Source organism: Artibeus jamaicensis, unplaced genomic scaffold (assembly GCF_021234435.1).
Source record: "Artibeus jamaicensis isolate MK-2021 breed Jamaican fruit bat unplaced genomic scaffold, CSHL_Jam_final contig_1803, whole genome shotgun sequence".
Lineage (NCBI taxonomy): Eukaryota > Metazoa > Chordata > Mammalia > Chiroptera > Phyllostomidae > Artibeus > Artibeus jamaicensis.
The window spans coordinates 5640706-5661542 of record NW_026521356.1 but is presented as its reverse complement, the minus strand read 5'-3'; the positions used below and the strand labels follow the sequence as shown (position 1 = coordinate 5661542).

General features: G+C 38.5%; 1 protein-coding gene across 1 annotated transcript in view; it reads right to left on the bottom strand.

Annotated features, from left to right (window-relative positions):
- Positions 1 to 20837, bottom strand: part of SRPK1 (SRSF protein kinase 1) — a 73817-nt gene that overhangs the window by 14900 nt on the left and 38080 nt on the right. Inside the window, 6 exon segments of the mRNA XM_053671206.1 lie at positions 7321 to 7421; positions 7787 to 8203; positions 8580 to 8793; positions 9225 to 9250; positions 11627 to 11792; positions 12657 to 12763. Coding sequence (XP_053527181.1) covers positions 7321 to 7421; positions 7787 to 8203; positions 8580 to 8793; positions 9225 to 9250; positions 11627 to 11792; positions 12657 to 12763 — 1031 coding nt within the window.

Below are 20837 nucleotides of genomic sequence, written 5' to 3'. Positions count from 1 at the left end.
GTCATTAGAGTTCACAGTAGAAACTCTACAGGCCAGGAGTGAAATGACGTATCAAAACCAGTGGAAGATAAAAACTGCCAGCCAAGAATAATATACAGAGCAAAGTTGCTATGTAGATATGAAAAAGGACAGCTTTCCCAGACAAAACAAAGCTGAGGGAGCTCATCACCACAGACTTTCCTGACAAGAAATATGAAAAGGACCTCTTCTACTAGAAACAAAATGGCAAATGTACATAAAACATCAAGTAAGGTGATAGAATCAGAAAAACTGCAACTCTAATACAGAATATGGTATTAAGACCTTCATACAGCTTATAAAAGTTACAGGGTGAAAAATCAACAGCTACTTCAATATGGCAATGAACACACAACCTAACAAGGAACAATCTGTCAGTACTAACTTCTCATGTATCAACAATCACCTTAAATGTAAATGGACTGAACTCACCAGTCAAAAGGCACCGAGTAGCCTGATGGATTAAATAATAAGACCCAACTATATGCTGCCTTTTCAGGAGATTCACGTCAGAGAAAAAGATAAACAAAGACTCAAGGCAAAGGGGTGAAAAATGACACTCTAAGCAAATGGGATCCAAAGGAGAGTACAGCAACACTTACATCAGATAAAAGATTTCAAGTCACAAAAAATAACAAGAGAAAAAAATGGACATTATATAATAATAAAGGAGACAATCCATCAAAAAGACATTTATTTTTATGCACCAAACTCAGAAGCACTAAAATATGTAAAGCAATTAACAGACTAAAAGGAAAAATGGCCAGAAACATAATAATGGTAGGAGACTTGAACACCCCATTTACACCAATGGGTAAAGCATCCAGATAGCAAGTCAAGGAGGAAACACTGGCTTTAAATGACACATAAATCAGATGGACTTAATATAGACAGAACATTCCATCCAAAAAAAAAAATATACATTCTTCTCAAGTGCACATGGAACAGTCCAAGGATAGACTGTAAGGACAGAAAACAAGCCTCAATAAATTTAAGAGTGATGTCATATCTAGTATCTTTTTTGAATACAATGGTATGAAAATAGAAATAAACTACAAGAAGAAAACTGGAAAAAAATCACAAATATGTAGAGATTAAACGACATGCTATCTAGCAACTTAGGGGCAACAAAAGAATCAAAGAAAAAAACCACAAAAAACATGAAGACAACTGAAAATATGACACACCAAAATCTGTGGATCATGCAGCAAAAGCAGCAATAAAGGGAAGTTTACAGCAACACAGGAATGCCTTGGAAACACTAAAACAAATTCTAACCTTTTTGCTGGTGGTGGGTCTTGCCTTCAATTTGTAAAAAAACGTGTTATTTGTGAAGCTAAGAAAAATGAGGTATGCCTATCCCAAGAAACAAAAATCTCAAATAGATATTCTAACCTTAAACCTAAAGGAAGGAAATAATAAGAATCAGAACAGGAATAAATCAAACAGAGACTAAAAAGACAACAGAAAAAAATATCAATAAAATTAAGAGCTATTTCTCTGAAAAGATACAACTTTAGACATGCTCACTTAAAGAGAGAGAGAGAGGAGATTGAAATACATATAATAAAAAAATGAAAGCAGTTACAATGAATACCACATAAATACAGAAGCTCATGAAAAGCTATGTCACTAAACTGCATAACCCAGAAGAAATGGATAGATTTTTAGATCATAGAACCTTCCTAGACTGAATCATGAATAGAAAATTTGAACAGACCAACCACTAGTATGAAAATTAAAACAGTAATCAAAAATCCCTCAAAAAACAAGTCCAGGATAATATGCATCGCTGGTGAATTCCACCACATATTCAAAGACTTAAACACATTCTTCTGAGAACATCATTCTAGTAATCTTGTTATTGGTTTCGAGCGAGAAATAGGCTTAGTAATGAAAATCTGAACAAGGCCGTAGAAATTGGAGTGGGAAGAATTAAATCCAAGGATATTCACCAAAAAAAGCACAACTTAAAAACTGAGGGACTTCCAGCAATGATGCAGGTGTAAGTAGATACACTTTGCTTCCTTGCCCAACCAAAAGAAGGACAACATATTTAAAAACAAAAAAATAACCAGAACTGCCAGAAAATCAACTGTATGGAAGTCTAACCACCAAGGAGTTAAAGAAGAAACATCACTCAGACTAGAAGGAGGGGCAGACACGGGCAGCTGGGGCAGAGAGGGTGGGTGGCAGGACGGCAGCTGGGGGACCAGGCAGTCCCACATTCGAGTGTGGATAAACTGGGAGGAACAACTGGAGAACGAGATAGACTGTGCAACCCAGGGTTCCAGTGAAGGGGGAAAAAGCCTCAACACCTCTAAGCCAAAAATCTGTGAGGGCTGTGGCAGTGGGAGAAACTGCCAGCCTTACAGGAGATTTCGTTGGAGAGACCCACAGGGTCATAGAAGGTACACAAACCCACCCACCCAGGAATCACCACCAGAAGGGCCCAATTTGCTTGTGGCAAGAGGGGGAAGGACCAAAAGTCCAATGAGAACCAAGCAAGAGGCAATGTCCCCTCTCTGACCCCTCCCACACATACAGCACCACAATGTAGCAGCAACCTGGGCTGCCTTACCCTGGTGAACACCTAAGACATAACAGCTGTGCCAAGACAAAAAAATATGGCCCAAATGAGAGAACAGATCCAAACTCCAGAAAAAGAACTAAACAATGAGGAGACAGCCAACCAACCCATCAGATGCAGATTTCAAAACACTGGTAATCAGGATGCTTGCAGAAATGACTGAGTATGGCTGCAAAATAGAGGAAGAAGTGAAGGCTATGCAAAGTGAAATAAAGAAAGATGTACAGGGAACCAACAGTAAAGGGAAGGAAACTGGACTCAAATCAATTTGTACAAGGAGGAAGAAATAAATATTCAACAGGAACAGAAGAAAATGAGAATTCAAAAAAAACTGAGGAGGCCTGGCTGGTGGAGCTCAGTGGATTGAGCATGGGCTGTGAACCAAAGGGTTGCCAGTTCAATTCCCAGTCAGGGCACACACCTGGGTTTCAGACCAAGTCCCCAGTGGGGGCCACATGAGAGGCAATCACACAATGATGTTTCCGTCTCTCTTTCTCCCTCCTTTCCCCTCTGTCTAAAAATAAAAATAAATAAAATCTTAAAAAAAAAAAATTGAGAAGCGTAAGGAACTTCTGGGACAACTTTAAATGTTCCAACATCCAAATCATAGGGGTGCCAGAGGAGAAGAGGAAGAACAAGATATTGAAAATTTATTTGAAAAAAATAATGGAGAACTTCCCCAATCTGCCAAAGGAAATAGACTTCCAGGAAACTCAGAAAGTCCCAAAGAAGTTGGGAATTCCAAGGAGGAACACACCAGGGCACATCATAATTACATTACCCAAGATTAAAGATAAGGAGAGAATCTTAAAAGCAGCAAGAAAAAAGGACACAGTTACCTACAAAGGAGTTCCCATAAGACTATCAGCTGATTTCTCAAAAGAAACCTTACAGGCAAGAAGAGGCAGGAAAGAAGTATTCCAAGTCATGAAAGGCAAGGACCTACATCCAAGATTCCTCTATCCAGCAAAGCTATCATTTAGAATGGAAGGACAGATAAAGTGCTTCCTAGATAAGGTCAAGTTAAAGAAATTCATCATCACCAAGTCCTTACTATATGAAATGTTAAAGGGGCTTATCTAAGAAAAAGAAGTTAAAGAAACATGAACAGTAAGAGGACAACAAACTCACAACTATCAATAACTAAACCTAAAAAAAGCAAAAAAAGGAACAAAAACAAACTTAGCAAATAACTAAATAAGAATACAATCACAGAAATGGAGATCACATGGAGGGTGCAGGGAGGGGGTCCAGGAGAATGAGGGAAAAGGTGCAGGGAATAAGAAGCATAAATGGTAGGAAGAAAACAGATAGGAGGAGGTTAAGAATCATATAAAAAATGGAGAAGCCAAAGATCTTATATGTACGACCCATAAACATGAACTAAGGGTGGGAAATGCTGGTGGGATGGGAGCTGCAGGGTGGAGGGGAATAAAGGGGAGAAAAAAATGGGACAACTATAATAGCACAATCAATAAAATACACTTAAAAAATATTCAATGGCTACATGAGGGAGAGAGTAGGAAAAGCCAAAAGCAATTCTGTGGCAGAGGCCTATACAGTTGGCTGTCTGTTGACAAAAACAGAGATGAGGAAACTTAAGAGAGGGAAATAAATGGTTTTAGAGGAAAACGAAGGGTTCTGATACTGAGTTTGAAGTGGAAATAAACTGTAAGTGACACATTTAGAAAAGAAGGACATGCTGTTTGAAGGGGTTGTCTTTACTCATGTACCTCACTAATGCCTTAAGACGCTGGAAGTAACAACTGAGGTCAGGTATTAGGAAAAATAAAGAAGGTGAACTGAATATATACACACATTTCCACTCACCCCCGAAACTCTTCAGTGCTAATTTTTAAAGCATTAACTGACAAAGACTGAGAGTGACAAAAAAGAGCAATAAAATTTAGAAGTTGGAAAGCAGAGAGATCTTTGGTGAATGTCTTAGTGTATCCAAGAAAGCTGAGTGCTAAGCCACAGGAAAAGCTGAAAAGCATGGGATGCATACCACAGGACACCTCTTCCAAGGCTAAGGATCTAGTGGTATCAAGCATCTCTGGAAGTAGAAATAAGGGTGGGTTCAATATAGGGATACTACTTTAAAATATCTTTTAAAGAAACAGAGTCCCAGAACACAGGGCTTGATGTATTCTAACAGCCCCTTCCCTGGCCTACAGACCACCTGGGGGTTTTGTCTGGAGGACACTCAGCAGCACAGTTGGGGGACAGCAGGATTCTGAAAACAGGGAAATTAAGTAACTACATGTAATTTTATGTTGAATCGTATTCAACATAAAGTAAATGCCTGGCTGCTTCCATTTTGGAAGCTGGGTTAAGCAAGTTCCTATTTTATGTTGAACTTTCTTGCTTAACCCAGCTTCCAGAATGGTAGCAGCCAGGCATTTACTCTCTAGGTAGGAGATGTGAGGAAGACTGTAAGTGAGGAAAGATACAAAGGCCCTAACATCTGAGGATGAAATGCAATAGCCTGACAGATGTACAAACTGCCAGTTCCAAAAACAGTCACAGGATATAAAGTTCAGTAGAGGAAATACAGTGAATAATATTGAATAACTATGTATGGTGCCAGGTGGGACTAGACTTATCAGAGTGATCACTTTATAAATTATATAAATGTCCAATCACTATGTTGTACACTTGAAACTAACATAATCTTGCATGTTAACTGTAACTGAAAACTAAAACAAACAAACAAAAGAGTAACAGCCGACAACACCCACACAGGCAGAGCCTCCAAATGGCTTTCCACTAACTTCTTGCAACAAGATACCTTAGAGGAAGAAAACATCAAAATTGGAAAAATAATTAATTTCTTCTGAGTGATAAACCAGAGAGAAACAAAAGACTCTTAGAGAGTAAAAATATAAAAGGGAAATGAGAGAAACAAGGCTGAAAACATATTTGAAAACTCTCCCAGCAAATAAAACGAAATTACAGAAAATAGGACAGAAAGGTAAGAAGTGAGAGCAACTGCACAGAGGTCTAACATCTGATTAATGAGATTTCAGAAGCAGAAAAGAGACCAAGGAGTACAGAATTAAAAAAAAAATCAAGAATGAGGACAAACCAGAGTTTCACTATTGAGTACTTAGCATAATGGATGAAAATAGGCCTTGTGAGGCACACTGCTGTGAAAGCGTGGTCCTACAGACCTCCATGGGGGAAAGGTTTCATACAAAAAAGTCAAGAACCAGAATGGCACTGGTCTTTAGCAGCAACAAGACAGAAACTGAAACACAATGAACGGAGAAATGACAACCATTCTGAGGGAAAATGATTTTCAACCTAAATATTTATACCCAGACAACTGACTGTAAAAGCAGAATAAAAACGTTACCAGATGATCAAGGCTCCCCTCTCTGCCCGCCCAATCTCATACACCCTTTCCTATTAGGAAGCTATTAAAGTTGTATGTGCTCCAAAACAACAAAACAAAACAAAACAAAACAAAAAACAAAACCAAGAGAGATGAGGGAGACAGAAAACGGAATATGAAGAAAGTAAATAATAACCTCCAAGATGACAGTGAAGAAAATTCCAAATGGCAGAAATGCAGCAGTCTTGCAGGACAACCCACATGATGAACACAGATTAGAAGACTCCCAAGGTCCAGGACAGAGCTCTTAAGGAAAAAAGCTGAAAGAATACTGTGGTATTTGTAGGTATTAAAGTGTAAGTATTTATACCACTGGGTGAAAACATAGGGAAGAACTAAGTGATTAAGTGTATGAAGATGATTAAGCAATGAAATACAGTGTTAGGCAGAAAGGCAAAACGAATTGTAACAGTATATGCTCCGCTAAGCTGAGGATAGCATTAGAGTCCTAATAATGTAAACATGGAGTGATTACCTAGCCAAAGGTAATACTGAAGTTGGGCATGGGTGAGGAGGTGGTGGTAGATTAGTCCTACTTTTCAGGAGGAGAAAATAATACCTAAAACTGAAAAAGAGAATTGGGCGCAATATAGCCAAGTTATTTATTAGTGACATGAAGATAAGTACTGTTATGTGGAGAGAAAAAAAAATGGAAAAGGGAGGGCAGATTTTTGAACCAAAACCTATATAACGGTCTCTAAACTATATACGCACATGACTGATAAGCAAAAGTATAGTATTTTTAAAAATCAAGCTATTTGAAAATCACATGTGTGGATAAAAAAGGGATTCTGTAATAAACCTGAGAAGTCCAGTGACCAAAAATAACCTCACAGAGTGACCTGATCACAAATGCTACCTGGGTAGGATTGTTTCATTATACCGTTCTCTGTATTTTTCTTCAGTAAATATATTGAAACTTTTCCATAAAAAAAGGTTAAAAGAAATGAGTGAAAAAACATTCATTAAAATGTCAGTTGGAAATCTGGGATAGAACAGATGTTTTCTTCTGTTAGCACAACTAAGTCCAAATTCTCATCTGTTACTAGTCACTTCAAAACAAAGCACTGAGCCCTGGCTGGCATAGCTCAGTGGATTGAGAGCATGGGCCTGTGAAGCAAAGGGTCGTCGGTTCAATTCTGAGCCAAGGCACATGCCTGGGTTGCAGGCCAGTTCCCCAGTAGGGGACATGTCAGAGGCAACCACACATTGATATTTCTCTCTCACTCTTTCTCCTTCCCTTCTCCTCTTTCTAAATAAATAAGTAAGTAAAGTATTTAAAAAAAAACAAAGCATTGAGACAAACTTAACTTACCACCCAACATGCATTTCCAAGATCAGCAATCTTCACTTGGAGCTTCTCTGCATTTTTTGGATCAAGGGGATTAACAAGAAAATTTCCAGCAGTGGATTTTCCTATAGACAACAGGCATCATCAGCAAGACTGTTCAACGAACAGAGAACTACCCAAAGGTTAATAAAACTCTAAAGAAACACAGGCAGGATCCCAATGGGAACCTACAATAATCTTTCTAAGATAAAAGGAATATAGCAACACCTTGAGTTTCCAGAATTAAAACCTTCATAGTAACAAGTGAAATGCTCTGTGCATTTATTTATACAACCAATAATATTTGAAGTTACCTACAGATTTACACACTGAAGGTAACCTGCACACCAGCCGCAAAGCTATTGACAAACACCATGGTACTTTTAGTCCAGAAATTCATGAATATGTTACGCAGGAAAGGAGTACTGAGGAAGTATGCCTGCACAGGTACCTTTGTTGTCCAGTGGTCCATTATGTTCTTGGTCTTGCTCCTCTTCACAGGGGATCTCTGCTCGAATGCTTTCTTGAAGTTGACTGATGTCCTGTTCATTGAATGACTGGTCTACATTCGATGAAGACTGGCACACCATGGTGTCTGACACCTCAGAGGTTACAGGTGTACAAGAGTCTGTTTCTTGAGATGTGCTGTCGTCTCCATTTTGGGAGGTTAGGAAACTAGTTTCCTGCTTCAAATTTTGGATATCACAGTCATTAGCATTATGTAGATCCTCTTTAAGCCTCAATGTTTCTTTATTACTGTTCTCAGTATAATTAACGATTTCAATCACTCCATTGCAATTAATTTCTGCACCACCCTCTACACCACGTTCCGTAAGTGTCTGATCCTGGTCAACGGTACTTGACTCTTCTAAGGAACAAACAGACAAAAAGGGTGTATGTGTATGTGTAGGAGTGAAAGAACAGAAAAATTTCTCCATGAGATTAAAACACTTTCTAGAACTTACACATGGTTACACAAAAACATGACTGAATATCTAAAACCTATTTATGGAAGGACAAAGATCCTCTTATCCTTACCCAAGTGCTAAATGAAGTCTATGTTGCATTTCCAGAGAAAAATTAGAAATTACATTAGAATATCACCTGCCTAACATTTATGACAAATTCTGTATTCTTACTGTGTAAGGACACCCCCAGAGATGTGTTGTATGCATGAAACCACTATATATAACAATGATAATAAAGTTTGCTATAAAGTAATTTTTGTGATGCTCTATTTATACCAAGTTTTTCTTGGGTCATTTTATTAGGTGGGTTCTCTTTCAAGGGTCTTTCAACAGGACTCTCTGATTCTTCTTGCTTGTTTGGTCTTTTTTGCCCAGGGCCAGACTCTTTCTCCATTTCCTCAATTTCCTGCATTCGCTTCTCTAGTAATTCTGCCTGGCGCTTCTGCTTCTTCTTCAATTTCTTCTTCTTATTCTTTGACATTTTGTCAGCCTGGGCGGAGATTACAAACAGATAAAGCCTTCAGGTGGCTAATCCATTACCCCTAGTTGGAGATAACTGTTAACTTTAATTACTTCCTAATCAAATGCCACTCTTTCCCTAACATAGCACTTAACATTTTCATTTAACTTAAAAAATGTGTATCGTCTTATTAAAGTAAATACAAACAAAATTAATAACAAAAGTGGTCCTCTGAGCAGTCTGTAGGGCTGGTGTACTCTAAGACACACACAAATTTATGGATGCCGCACCACTACCAATTTGTGGAAGATGCATGGAATTTATTAAAGAAAATTATAGAAGCGCAGGAATATTTTTTCTTTGGTTTTCAAATTCTAAACAAACTGTGATTATCCATAACAGAAGAACCCCTGCCCAGTGACCATAGATCAGAATTAAATACGGAAACACCTTATACTTACTGGTTTAGGCTGGGGCGCAGTACTGACTGAAAAGAAAAGAAAACCAAGTAAGAATCCTGGCATTCGGCAGGCAATGTAAACTAATGCTCACATAGATACCATACCAAAATTACAGTTTATATTGTTGCAACAATTACTTAAGCAACTTTGGTAGAAAGAACATTTGGTAGAAACAGCTTTTTTAAAAGAAAAAAAAGCATAAATCAGCATAATAAGCAAACAATTCTTAAAATAAGTTTAAGTAAATTAAATTCTTCACATAGCATAAATCTATGGAGAGCCAAACCCCTATTTCTGGTTTCCACTATTAATACTGCTAAAGTCCCATTCCTTCATGCTTAAAATAGAGTATGATAGGCAACAACCCCTCATCCAGGACTCTCATCTCTATGCTTCCACTTAACCTTTGTCACTTTGAAAAGCAGCGTGGCCTAAAGAGGTGTAGTAGTTTGCTACATGTAGTATCCTGTGGATATTAGTTTAGCTTAGGTAGGAGGTACAATCTATATCTCTCTTTAAAAAGATTTTAAATTGTGATAAAAACACGTATAATTTCCCTCTTAACCATTCTTAAGTGTAGTGGTAACTGTATGTACTACCACTGTGTAAAATTTCTAGAATTTTTTCCTTTTGAAACAAAAAACAAAAACAAAAAAAACCCCCAAAGCTCCAAAAACTCTATGCTCAAAAACTTCCCATTTCCCCCTTCTTGAGTTCTCCTTTTTAAAGGAAGCCTATGATAACTGATACTTCAACTTGAAGATCAAGAGAGCTCCTCAATATAATTAAACTACTAAAATTGAAATCTGGACCTCGAACAGAAAAAATTTACCATAACCATAGTAGCCAATATATATTTACCACACAACACTATGAGGCATGCTGCCAACTGCTTTAACATAAAATTTAAACCCAGTAACTCCTGCATGGGGAAAAAATGAAGTCAAGTGAAGCCAAGATTCAATGATGAAGCCAAGATTCAAACCAGGTCTGTTCATGTCAGTGCTTAAACCCAAGCTCTTACGAGCAATAGTATCTTGCTCCTGATCCATAAATGAGCATGTATGGTCATGGTAAGAAGTAAAAACATAAAAAATGGCCATCAAATAACAAGGGGAAACATTCTGAAACAATATGAATCAGCTTATACACACACACACACACACAGTTGACTCAGATTTGAACTGTATGGGTCCACATACTTGAGGATTTTTAAAATACATACTGTACATGTATTTTCTCTTTCTAATGATTTTCTTATCTCTAGCTTACTTTACTGTAAGGATATAGTATAGTATATAACACGTGTTAATCAACTGTATGTTATTAATGAGGCTTTTGGTCAAGAGTAAACTATTAGTAAAGTTTTGGGGGAGTCAAAAGTGGTAAACTGCAAGAAAAAAAAAATCCAAGATGTCCCAGATTAAATTACAGCAGGCGGGAGGGTTAAAGGAAGAGAGGAGAGGTTAATCAGCAACTGCAAGCCCAAACCAACAGAGACCAGTAACATTCTTGAATGTATGCTGAAACTTGCAATTAACCTCTAGGTCACTGTTTCTGAGAACAGCCTGATAGCTGACCACCAGGCACCACTGCATCCTGCTTACTAAGCACGCTCGTTCCAGATAGTCACACACGATGGATTTTAAAAAGCAAACAATTCTTCTTTCTGGACTATGCACCTATCCCAAGACTAAACCTTTACAGCTAAAATCTTTTTCTTTTAAGTTTTCATCCAAGGACATGCTTATTGAGAGTGAGAGGAAGGGAGGAGAAAGAGCGAGAGAGAAACAGTGATGTGAGAAACATCTATTGCCTGCCTTTCCCATGTGCCCTAACCGGGAATTGAACCTGTGATCTCTCAGTTTCTGGGATGATGCTTCAACTGAGCCTGGGTCTACAGCTAAATTTTTTCAAAACAGCTTCCACCTTTCTTCCCTAATCTGTTTGCATAAAAGAGATCTTTCAGTTCCAGGATGGCGCACATGTCTTCTTCATCTAGACCTGCTGCTGGGGGTTTCAACAAAGGCCCGAGCATGCAGTCCTTTTTCTGGCTGGCATGTGGCTCAATAAAGCTCTTCTTTTAGAAAAGCTTTTGGGCGTGATTTAACATAGTGAATTTGTGAATGTATGGGGTCTGCGTGTGTAACTCCTTGGTTGATCAAGGGTCAACTGGACAAAATATGTACAGACTTGTGGAAAAATATGTACAAAATATGGGAGCAATCCTGAGAATGAAAAAAAAGCCTTTGGAGGACTGGGACTATTTCTTACACATAAACACTTACTGTATCTTACTACAGTTAAATGAATGAGTGGTACTTTACTTAACCGCCTGATAATAGAGTATAAATAGAAACTTAACTTCTATTCTAATGAGAACAAAGCCCCACAGCTACTACCTGCAGAACCAGAAGGTGGAGGAGCTCCAGACCGCTGCCATTCTGTTGCTTCTGCAGCTAGCCTCCGGATGTACTGCTCATTCACTGACAACAAGATGTTTTCTGGTTTAATGTCAGTGTGGATGATCCGGCACTTGCTGTGTAAATAATCCAGACCCTGTAACACCTGAATGGGAACAGAGCAGGAGACTCGCAAACACAAAATATAAGTGCTTCTGTAGAATGAAGAAATCACAACATAACATTTAAAAAAATAAAAATATAAAAATGACGTGGTAGTTTTCCACAGAGAATAAAGCATTTTTTAAAGCACAAAGAAACTTTCTAAGAAAGGTTACTGGAACTATGAATGAAGAGTTTATTTATAATAAAAAGCTCTCCCAAGTTTTACAAAGCTAATTAATTCTATTTGGAGATAGCTTTAACTAAGTACATTACAAAGACTAAGAATAAATGGTCAACATGCCCTTTTAAGTATTGAAATGTAGGTTATGAAAAAGATTTAGATATCTTTTAATTCAAATTTCCTTGTTGATAAAGAACTGAGGTCTCTTGCTTCCCAGTCTGGAGCTCTTTCCACCAAACACATCATCCAAATTATTTGCCCTTTGAAGTATTAATTATTTCCTGATAGTAAATGTCTTTATTGAACACTGAAAGATATTTATATTATTAGAAAATGCTCATGAATAATGTTACATAAAAAGATAACAATCTGACATAGCAATTCTTTATTTACATAGAATCAATATTTGCAACCAGGACTTCTGAATTAGGGCTCCAAGTTCTCCAAAATCAGGAACTATACAGAGCTTCCTCTCTAATAATTATTACAGAAGATGAATGGGAGGGAAAATGGTTATAATATAAAATGGTTATAATAAAATATTCAAAAACAGAAAAATAAAGTTAACCCTAGGGGCTGAATAAAATGATTTTAGCAATTAAAACAAAAAACCCTAGTTTTTCAAATAAGACTTCTACCAGAAATAAGAAACTCCTGACACCGAAGAATACAAAAGATACATACTTGTTGAATGATTTTTTTGACACAAGGCAGTGGAAGCCCTTGATAATTGGACTTGATGATCCACTTCAGCAGATGATGGCCCAAAACTTCAAACACCATGCAGATATCTGGATGTTCGTTAAGGAGGAAAAAGGGAAGCAAAATGTGTCCCACACCAAAGAAACTGTTATTGTATTATTCTTCAGGTATAAAAAGTTACTGTTTGACTAAAAAAAATCTAGCTGTCGGTATTCTGAAATTCCAGTTAATTAATCCTTCAATAACTGAAAACATCCAAGAAATTAAAAATTGTTATAGGTTGGTTTATCAATAAAACTATGGAAGGAAAAAGAAATTCTGCTTTAACTACAAAAGTTAATGTACCAAAACTTAATCCTCAAAATGAAAATGTCAACATCTTAAACAACAGAGGAAACTGACTTGCTTTATGCTCTGTAGTTCACAAAACTGGTCTGAGTCCGGGGCCACCATGGGTCCTTACGTGTGAGCACTGGCACACAGCAGGGATGCCTGACACTAGTAGTATGCAGAGCACTGCAGGGATTTTAGTAGCAAGAAGTTGGTATCGTCCATCTCTAGATGCTTCTACATAAATTGGAAAATCAAAACATAAATATGTAATAATGAGCTAGGGCCCAGATTTTTGTTTTACATAAGGTTCGCCACTAAAGAAAAACCCAGATCCTTGAGGAAATGGCCATATCTAGGGTTAACCTTGATGTGTTAACAGGAAAAATGTCAAGAAGAAATAGGATACCATTAGCCAAAGTTGAGAACATTTTAAAGAGTGAGGTTATAAATTAACTTAAAACTAACAATAGAATGAGTCCAAATAGATACTAAAATAAGTGTGTATTGGGAGGCAAGAAATATCTTCTTCAGAGAAAAAGTCATGTAATAAATACACAAAGTATGACAGATACAGAAAATTGCCATTTTATAATAACTACAGTAATAACTGATTTAAGAATCAGTGAGTACTAAAACTACCAAAGGCAAGGTGCTGGAAAAAAATTTTCACAGTATCACCCCATGGACGGCTTAAGGAAAAAGGTACATTTACACATGTTTGTGCAGTCATTGGGTTGATTCTTGTATGTGCCCTGACCAGAGATCAAACCCACAACCTTGGTACGTTGGGACGATGCTCTATTGAACTGTAAGCTACCCAGCCAGGGTTTCTATATTCTATTGAAAAGTAGACACATGGGAAGTATAAAGTAAGAGGCCCAAACTGAACATCTGAGATAAAAAGCACAATGCGAGAGATGAAAAGATACTGCATGGGATAAATGGCACATAAGGAACTGCAGAATAAAATTAGTGAACTTGAAGGTATAGCAACAGAAACTATTCAGAGTAAAAAAAAAAATAGAAAAACAAAACAAAACCCAAAACCAATTAACCAGCTCACACAACCCAAATGAGTAATAAGCTACAGTGGTCAATTTCAAGTGACTCTATAGAAAAAGGAGGAGGGAAAAGAAATGAAGGCATTGCTCTTTACAATAGATCAAGAAATCACAAAAGTAATTAATGGCAGTGACCAAACCAGGAGCAAAGTGTACTCCTAATACTTAGATTCTGTTCACCATTTCCTGCTAAATGGAATTAGGGCTTCTTAGAGAAATGGATCATTCCAGGTTCAGAGAGGAAATGTACAAGATGACCCTGAAACACCTTGATCTGCCAAATTATAAACTATCAAAGACCTTACGTGGATCCTGACTCAAGTAAGAATTAAAAAAATGAGACATTTGGAGATACTGAAGCATGTACTAGATACCAAATGACTAAAAAGCTGGTCCCAATTTTTTTTTCAGGTATGATAATTGTGTTGAGATTGTATTTTAAGAGAGTCCCTGTCTTTTGGACATACATTCTAAAACAACTATGGATGAAATAATATACCTAATATTGGTTACAAAATTATTAGGAGACACAGACAAAACAATATTGGTTTTGAGTTGACAATGCCTAAAATGGGTAATGGATCTGTGGGGATTCATTATTCTACTTTTGTACATGTGAAATATACCAACAGGATTTATAAAAATGCAGATTCCTTACAAAAATAATTGGGTAAAAAGATGAGACTTCTGGTCAAGATGGCAGCACAGGCAGACATGGCTCACCTCTTTGCACAACCATATCAAAATTAAAACTGAAGATGGAGGCATAGGTGGATGTGCCGTGCCTTCTCACACAACCAAGTTTAGAGACAACTAAATATTAGCAACAGAAAACACAGCCAGAACACAGAAAATTGAACTTTTCGGAAGTCTGTTAACAACAAATTCTTCAGCCTGACCGGTAAGGGGCGAAACCAGCAGCTGGTGGAGCGGGGTTGCACAGGAAAACTCGGTTGGACGGACTCAGGCGTGCGGAATCCAGGTGCAGGGTTGGACCTAGTGAATGACCGAGCGAGCGACCAAGCAAGCGATCGCAGGGGAACAGCGAGAGAGCAGGGCTGCGGTTGACTGTGGTCGTGCATTTGTGCGCGGATAGACAAGCGAGGGAGTGGGCGATTGGACCGGGACCCAGCGGGTCCCCACAGCAAGCGGCAGGGAGGGCGCCGCCATTTCCTTGCTCTGACCCCACCTCCACATACAGCTTCATAACCCAGCAACTCTGAGTGGCCCGGCCCAGATGAACCACCTAAGGTGCTGCTCCTCACCCAGCTGCGAGAAACACCAGAGGGTGCCGCCATTTACCCGCTCTGACCACGCCCCCACATACAGCCTCACAACCCAGCAACCTGGGAGTCCAAGGCTCCGCTCCTCACACTTAAAGGGCACGAACAGAACAAAAATGGCTCAAGAAGATCTCAAAGCCCCAGAGCCTATAAATCTAAGCGATGAAGAAATAGCAAAACTCTCAGACGCACAGTTTAAAACACTGGTGATCAGGATCCTCACAGAACTGGCTGATTATAGCCACAAATTAGACAAATATATGAAGGCGAAACTAATTGAAATGAATGGAATTGCACAGGACACCAATAGCGATGAAAAGGAAACTGGGACTCAAATCAATGGAGTGGACCAGAAGAAAGCAAATAATGGCCAAACAGAAAATAGTCAAGAAGCAAGAATTCAAAGAAATGAGGAGAGTCTTAGGAACCTCCAGGACATCTTTAAACGCTCCGACATCCGAATTATAGGAGTACCAGAAGGGGGAAAGGCACAACCACCAGTGGAAAACTTATTTGAACAAATAATAAAGGAGAATTTCCCCAATCTGGCAAAGGAAATAGACTTCCAGGAAATCCAGGAAGCTCAGAGAGTCCCAAAGAATTTGGACCCAAGAAGAAACACACCAAGGCACATCATAATTATATTAGCCAAAATTAAAATGAAGGAGAGAATCCTAGAAGCAGCAAGAGCTAAGCGGACAGTCACCTACAAAGGGGTCCCCATCAGACTGTCAGCGGATTTCTCAAAAGAGACCTTATAGGCAAGAAGGGGCTGGAAAGAGGTATTCCAAGTCATGAAATCCAAAGACCTACAACCAAGATTGCTCTATCCAGCAAAGCTTTCATTTAAAATGGAAGGACAGATAAAGTGCTTCTCAGATAAGATCAAATTCAAGGAGTTCATCATCACCAAGCCCTTATTATATGAAATGTTAAAGGGACTTATCGAAGAAAAAGAAGTTAAAGAAACATGAACAGTGAAAGGACAACAAACTCACAGTTATTAACAACCACACCTAAAACAAAAGCAAACTAAGAGGACAGCTAGATCAGGAGCAGAACCATAGAAATGAAGATCTCATGGAGGGTTAGCAACAGGGGAGTGGGAGGAGGGTAAGGGGGGAGAAGGTACAGAAAATAAGTAGCATAGACAGCAGATAGAAAATAGATGGGGGGGGGAAGAATAGCATGGGAAATATAGAATCTAAAGGACTTGAGACACATGGTCATAAACTAAAGGGGGGGTAATGGTGGGGATGGGGGGTAGGGTAGAGGGGAATGAAGGGGGGAATAGAACACCTGTAACAGCATAATCAATAAAAAATAAATTAAAAAAATTAAAACTGAAATATAAAACAAATATCACTCAAAACCATCAGAAATCGAGTTGAATGGAAGTCTGACACTATGGAATTAAAGAAACCACATCGATCCAGACTGGTAGAAGGGGTGCAGATGCAAATGGGTTGGTCTCTCACCTATGTGCAGTGGATAAAAATTTGGGAGGGATCTCAGGAGAAAGCAGGCCCAGCCCCACAGGATTCCAGTGCCAGAAAGGTAAGTTCCCATTTCTGCCTGCAAAAACCAGTGGGGACTGGAAGAAACTTCTGGAGCTCAAGCAATTCCTCTTAAAGAACCCATACACAGACTCAACTACTCAGGCTTACTCCCTCTGAGCTTCAGCACCAAGGTGGCAGCTTGAAGGGCAGAGTGGCATACTGAGAGAGGTTGAAGTATCTGACATCGAGGTAAGCAGAGGCCACTGTACCTTTTCTGAGCCTTCCACATAACCATGATGCTGGCAGGCTAGTGCTATATTTGAGATTTCATCAACCTGGCTAACAGTTTAAACTGCCTTGGTGATTCCCAGAAACTCTGGCCCACTCAACTTACAGGCCCACCCAAGCTTATTCTCCATATGAATGGTTGGTCTTGACTCATGCTTCACAACTTCCTGAATCTTATCAAGTTAGCAATAACTGACCTCAGTAGGCTCAGGCTGGGCACTAGCAGCAGCCAGATTAGTTTCATAGTCTGGCTTAGCCTGGGAATCTCCAAGCCCAGCACAAGTAGCAGCCTTCTCAGATTGCTCAGGAAGGGTGATCCCAGGCAAAACACAGGTGGGGGCTGACCTTGGCCTGCACCACCTGAAAATCCCCAAGGCCAGCACCCCCAGTGGACAGCTACAGATCACCTCAGAGCACTACCACGGCCCAGACCCTAAATAGCTGATCATCCACAGAGGGCAGAGGTTGGTGGTTGGTGGTCAGTGGTCAGAGCCAGTCCTTGCAGCTAACTTGCCTGGGTAAATCCTTCCCAGTCATCTGCCAACAACTAACAAGGCTCAACTACAAGAGGAGGGTGTACTCAGCTCACACAAAGGGTCTATCTCAAATACTCATAGCTTGGGTAACAGGGAAGGCTATGCCTCTGGACCCTACGGGACACCTACTACATTAGGGCACACTACCAAGACAGGGAATCATAGCAGCTCTACCTAATACACAGAAACAAACACGGGAAGGCTGTCAAAACAAGGAGATGAAGAAACATGGCCCAAATAAAAGAACAGATCAAAACTACAGAAAAAGAGCTAAACAAAATGGAGATAAGCAATGTGTTGGATGCAGAGTTCAAAACACTTAACTCAGTGAAGACCTTAACAGCATAAAAAAGATCCAGTCAGAAATGAAGAATACACTAATTGAAAATAAAGAACAATTTACAAGGAAACAACAGTAGAATACATGATGCCAAGAATCAAATCAATGATTTGGAACATAAGGAAGCAAAAAACAACCAAGTGGAACAACAAGAAGACAAAAGAATCCAAAAAAGTAAGGATGGTATAAGCAGCCTCTGGGACAACTTCAAGAAGTCCAACGTTCACATTATATGGATGCCAGAAAGAGAAGACAAGGGGCAAGAAATATGAAATCTATTTGAAAAAATAATGAAAGAAAACTTTCCTAATTTGGTGAAGGAAATAGACATACAAGTCCAGGAAACATAGAGGGTTCCAATCAAGTTGGACCCAAAGAGGAGCCAACCAAGACACAGCATAATTAATATGCCAATGGTTAAAGATAGTTACCTACAAAGGAGTTCCCGTAAGACTGTCAGATGACTTCTCAAAAGAAACTTTGCAGAAAAGAAGGGTCTGGTAAGAAGTATTCAAAGTGATAAAAAGGACCTACATCCAATATTACTCTACCCAAAAAGGCTATCATTTAGATTGGAAGGCACATAAAGTGCTTCCTTGATAAGGTAAAACAAAAGGAATTCATCATCACCAAGCCATTATTACACAAAATGTTAAAGGGACCTATTTAAAGAAAAAAAACAATTAATATTAACATGACAACGAACTTACAACTCACAACTATCAACTGAGTCTAAAAATACAAAAACAAATTAAGCAAACAACTAGAACAGGAACAGGATCGTAGGTATAGGAATCATTTGGAGGGTATCAGCTGGGAGGTGGAAGGGGGGAGGAAGAAGGAAAGGTACAGGAATCAAGAAGTATAATTGGTAGGAACACAACAGACAGGGAAATGTTAAGAACGGTATAGAAAAGGGAGAAGCCAAGGAACTTTTATATGTATGATCCATGGACCAAGGAGGGGCAGGGGAGAGAGATGCTGAGGGGGAGAGATGCTGGAAGGAAGGAGGGTACTGGGCAGAGAGGGGCAAAGAAATTGGGACAACTGTAACAGAATAATCAATAATATATACTTAAAAACAAAAGGATAGATGAAAAACGATTTCTTGGGGAGGTGGTGTCAAGAAAAAACAAAAGGCTGAACACCAAATAAGTAAGAGCCACATTTAGAATGCATTTTGAAAAGAGGAGCTAGCAAAAGAGGCAAAAAATACCCTAAAGACAGTAGGTCACACAGGTGGCATCCCATACTACATACAGACCAGCTAACTGTTCCTTCTTTGTCTCTTCTCTCCCCTCACCACCCATTAGAAATAGAACAAACCCATTTATATTGAAGTCTACATAACTTTCTAGTCCAGGGCTCTTTATATTTTGATATGAGAAAAGATAGTCCTCCAGGGAAAAAGCAGTATACAAAACCTCCCTCAAACAACAAAAACCCTAAATACACAGTTTCATGTAAGTATGCCTGTGTTGTGAAAAGAGATAAGAAGAGAATAACCCCTTAACTCTTAACAGAGTGGTCTGAGTTTCACCCTTTCCAATCTCTAGTAGCAGATAATACAGTAGCCAAATATCTGAGAGACAAGTAAGAGGAAGGGCAGGGAGAAATGGCTAAGGACAAAGGGAGAAATGAGTAAAATAGGAATTCAGCGCATAGAAACTGCAGAGAAACCATCTGGCAATGTTTTGAAAATATCTTGGAGCCTGAAATTCAAATCTACTAGATATTTTAATTTTTAAAAAACCTTCTTGCATTGGGTCAAATAAAGCCACTCACTATTATTACAAAGGAAACTATTTAGAATATTTCTACTGTTTTATCTGTAACCTCTCCAAATTAGAGAAATGTGGTATAATACAAGACCAAATAATAGGAAAACAGAATTAATGGCCATCGTGAGATCCTATGTATGTTTTTATTTTTTGGTTGGGCTTCTTGTTTGAACATCGCCCCCCCAACACAGCAAGCCATCTAAAAAGTGACCATTATAGACAAAGATACAGTTTTAAAATGGGCTGATTCTTGCAAGTTTTCCTTAGAGTACAAGGATGTGATTTTCACTTTTTCAAGGAAATAACTCAAAACTACAGAATGATAAAATCTTTTCACATTATCAACTGTTCTGCTTTCTCATCTTCTCTTCTTGCTTCTCTGTTCAAATCTCTTATCATATAGTTCACTGAATGCTAGAGCTGTACGTAGCTGGCCTCCTTAAAAAAAAAAAAGAGCATCACTTGTAACTGAGAATGTTAAGAGAAGCCAAACATGCGGGAAAATAAAATGAGATATAAAATGTCTTTTCTCTACAGTTTTAAAGTTTATGAATAGGCAGTTTTAGCCTCTCTAATACGAGTGAGAACTCTTTAATTCTGAAAAATCTGATAGGCCTGTATCAGCATAGCTGTCACAACAACCTCTCAATTGTTCACTGCATATTGCTCTGAAAATATATAGAAAACCAGCTGAGCTTCCTTCCAACTCTAAAATTCTAAGAATCCGAATAAAAAACATAAAACAAGCCAGTTTTTTCATTGTAATAGTATGTAATCAATCACAACTATTTAGATTTTAAGCATTAATTTACATGTACAACCTCTTCCATGGTGGGGGGGCCTGTTAGATAGATAATAATATATGTGAAATTCTTGTTTACGCAGTATTCACCATGAAAAATTAGCTTCATTAAAATTCTTGTGCTAATTGATAAAACCATAGAATTTTTACTTAGTAACACAAGGCTATTTTCTGAAAAAGTTCTTTTGACTTTGGTTTGGTTTAATTGGGCTGAAAAGGAAAAAAACCTGAAGGCAATAA